The following is a 2377-nucleotide window of genomic DNA, read 5'->3' on the forward strand; positions in this document are numbered from 1 at the left end:
GTGAGTTAATTCTATTGTGATGATGATGCTGGATCATAGAGCGGTGAAATAACTTGGAGTTCCTTTCCCCTTCTTAGAGCCATTTAATATGTGATTTCTGCCTCCAAAAGGTTTCTTCTTGGGCCTTCCTTTCCTCCAAATCCCTGATCAGATGCCCTTCTTCCTCCACTAGGTCGCTGGATTGGCCCTCACAGATGATTTGCATCTGAACAGTCTCCAGGTGTTCCTCTAGTTTGCGCTTCTCCACAAATATGTCACCAAAATCCTCCCGGTTCCAAGCCTTAGTCCATTACTTTAGTGCTTGAAGTTTCCTTTGAAAGGTTTGCATGCAATTGCCAGGACGCACCTTCAGGATTTTCCACCAAGCTTCTAGTTTTGCTAATAATATAGGGTGCCTCAACCAGAAACTTTCGAAGCGGAAAGGTCTCTTCTTGGGCATGGCATAAGGGGACAAGGTGAGGCTAATTGGCCAATGATCCAATCCCATGGAGGGGAGGATATAAGCTTCTATGGCCTAATCCTTCAACATAATGGATTCCGTCAAGAGAAATCAGTCCAAATGACTAGGCACCTGGTGCGGCCTCCCTTTGCGGTTGTTCCATGTATGGAGACCTTTTTGGTGATAACATCTGCAAGGTGCAAGTCTTCAATCGATTCAATAAAAGTTGTGGACGATGGATCAAGTCGCCGAATGTCACCTTGTTTTTCCTCCAAATTTCTAATAATGTTGAAGTCACCTCCCATTCTATTCAAGCCCAAGAATGGCTTAGGCCCCGCAGCTGCGAAAGGAATCTATCCTTATCCTAGGGGATAGAGGGTCCATATATCGCAGTCAAACTGGTCCAAGCTTTAGAGCCAATGGGTCTGAATGTTCCCGAAAAAGAGAATTGAGAGTCGATCCAGTCTTTGAAAAGAACTTTGTTCGAATCCCACCATACAACGATTCCTCATGCCGATCTAATGGCATTGATCATCATGGCTTCGTTGTTATGCCAATAGTGTTGACTGGCCTCAATAACTTTGCTATCTATCATCTTGGTCTCTTGTAAGAGTATTATGTCAGGTTTAGACTTGGCTATCTTTTCTTTAAGAGATCAGAGCTTACCTTTTCTATTTAAGCCCCGAATGTTCCAAGAGACTATCTTCATTGAGAAGGAGGGACAGATCTGGGAAAGTAATCTGTCAATTGTCCCATTTGACCTGAGCTGAGCAATAGTTCTCCAGCTTCTCTTATTACTTCCTTGGTTGTCTTGCGTCCCTTCTTCCCCTTCTCTGGAGCCCCTGGATATGGGAGGGTAAGGGCTAGGAGGTTACTTTCCTTGCCCGCCCCTCTTGGATCTGGTTCCTGTTTGCCCGATCTAGCACTCCACTGGGTGTAGAGGTGTCCAAAGTGGGATAGATGATTTGTAGGGATGTCCTTGATATCTGCCTTGATCTAGATTATGAATATATCCAACATTTTATGTTCTTTAGGTCCCAATTTGTTATGTTTGTCCTTTGTTTCCAAGACCTTGCTGGTTTGATAAAAGATCTCCTTCAATTGCTGGTCATTCTCATTAGATTCCAACATTTTCGTTTTGGCGACCAATTTGTCCCCTTGAAGGGGAATCAGTTTGTCCATCTCCATGGCTTGGAGCGGTTGAAGTGGTTTGTCGATGGGTCTCCAGGATTGCGAAGGGGTTTTCATCACCAGAGGCCTGGGGTTTACTTAGAGCTTGGGGAACAAGAGTAGATCGGGGCTAGGGGGTCATCTCGGGAGGGGGATGGGCCTGCGAAGGGCCTTGCTGGGCACGGACTGGTAAGGATCGTCTACTGCCGACTTGTTGGAACCCATCCTTGTCTCTCTGCTAGGCAACAAAGTAGGCTTCTTCTGCAATAGTCTGAGGCCAATCCCATAAGAGGTGGCCATACTCATGACAATGTCAATATTTGAACAGAACATGTTCATAGTCAGGGGTTGAGTCCATGTTGAATTGTGGGAGACCAAATCTATGGATTCAGGGAGCGACTGCGATATATTCATATGCACACAGAGACGGGAAAATGCTGCATGTCGGCATCGCTTGGTGATCTCCAACACTTTAAGAAATTGCCCAATGGCATTGCCTATGCCTTCCAAGATGTCTGCTTCCCATAATTCATTCGGTAAGGAATAGAAGCGAACCCACACTGGAGCCGCCTGAAATTCTTCCTTATCCGGATTGTAGCATTCCTCCGAATATCTTAAGAATAGTCCAACACTACCCGTGAAGTACGACCCATTCTCAAAGACTCGTTTCCTATCCTCTAGATCGTAAAAAATAACTGTAAATAATCCTTTGGCTTGAAGGTGGAGTTCGATCTGCCCTCGAGGAGCCCACTTGTTCTGGATCCACAT

At 45.5% G+C, this 2377-nt stretch overlaps 1 protein-coding gene across 1 annotated transcript; it reads right to left on the reverse strand.

Annotated features, from left to right (window-relative positions):
- Positions 1-1747: 1747 nt before the first annotated feature.
- LOC149168083 (uncharacterized) lies at positions 1748-2377 on the reverse strand. The gene has a single exon (XM_089428097.1). It carries the CDS (start codon positions 2375-2377, stop codon positions 1748-1750), a length of 630 nt encoding a protein of 209 aa, XP_089284223.1.

Source organism: Pinus tabuliformis, chromosome 4_2 (assembly GCF_031772625.1).
Source record: "Pinus tabuliformis cultivar Carrire ecotype Pingquan chromosome 4_2, CPIR1, whole genome shotgun sequence".
NCBI lineage: Eukaryota > Viridiplantae > Streptophyta > Pinopsida > Pinales > Pinaceae > Pinus > Pinus tabuliformis.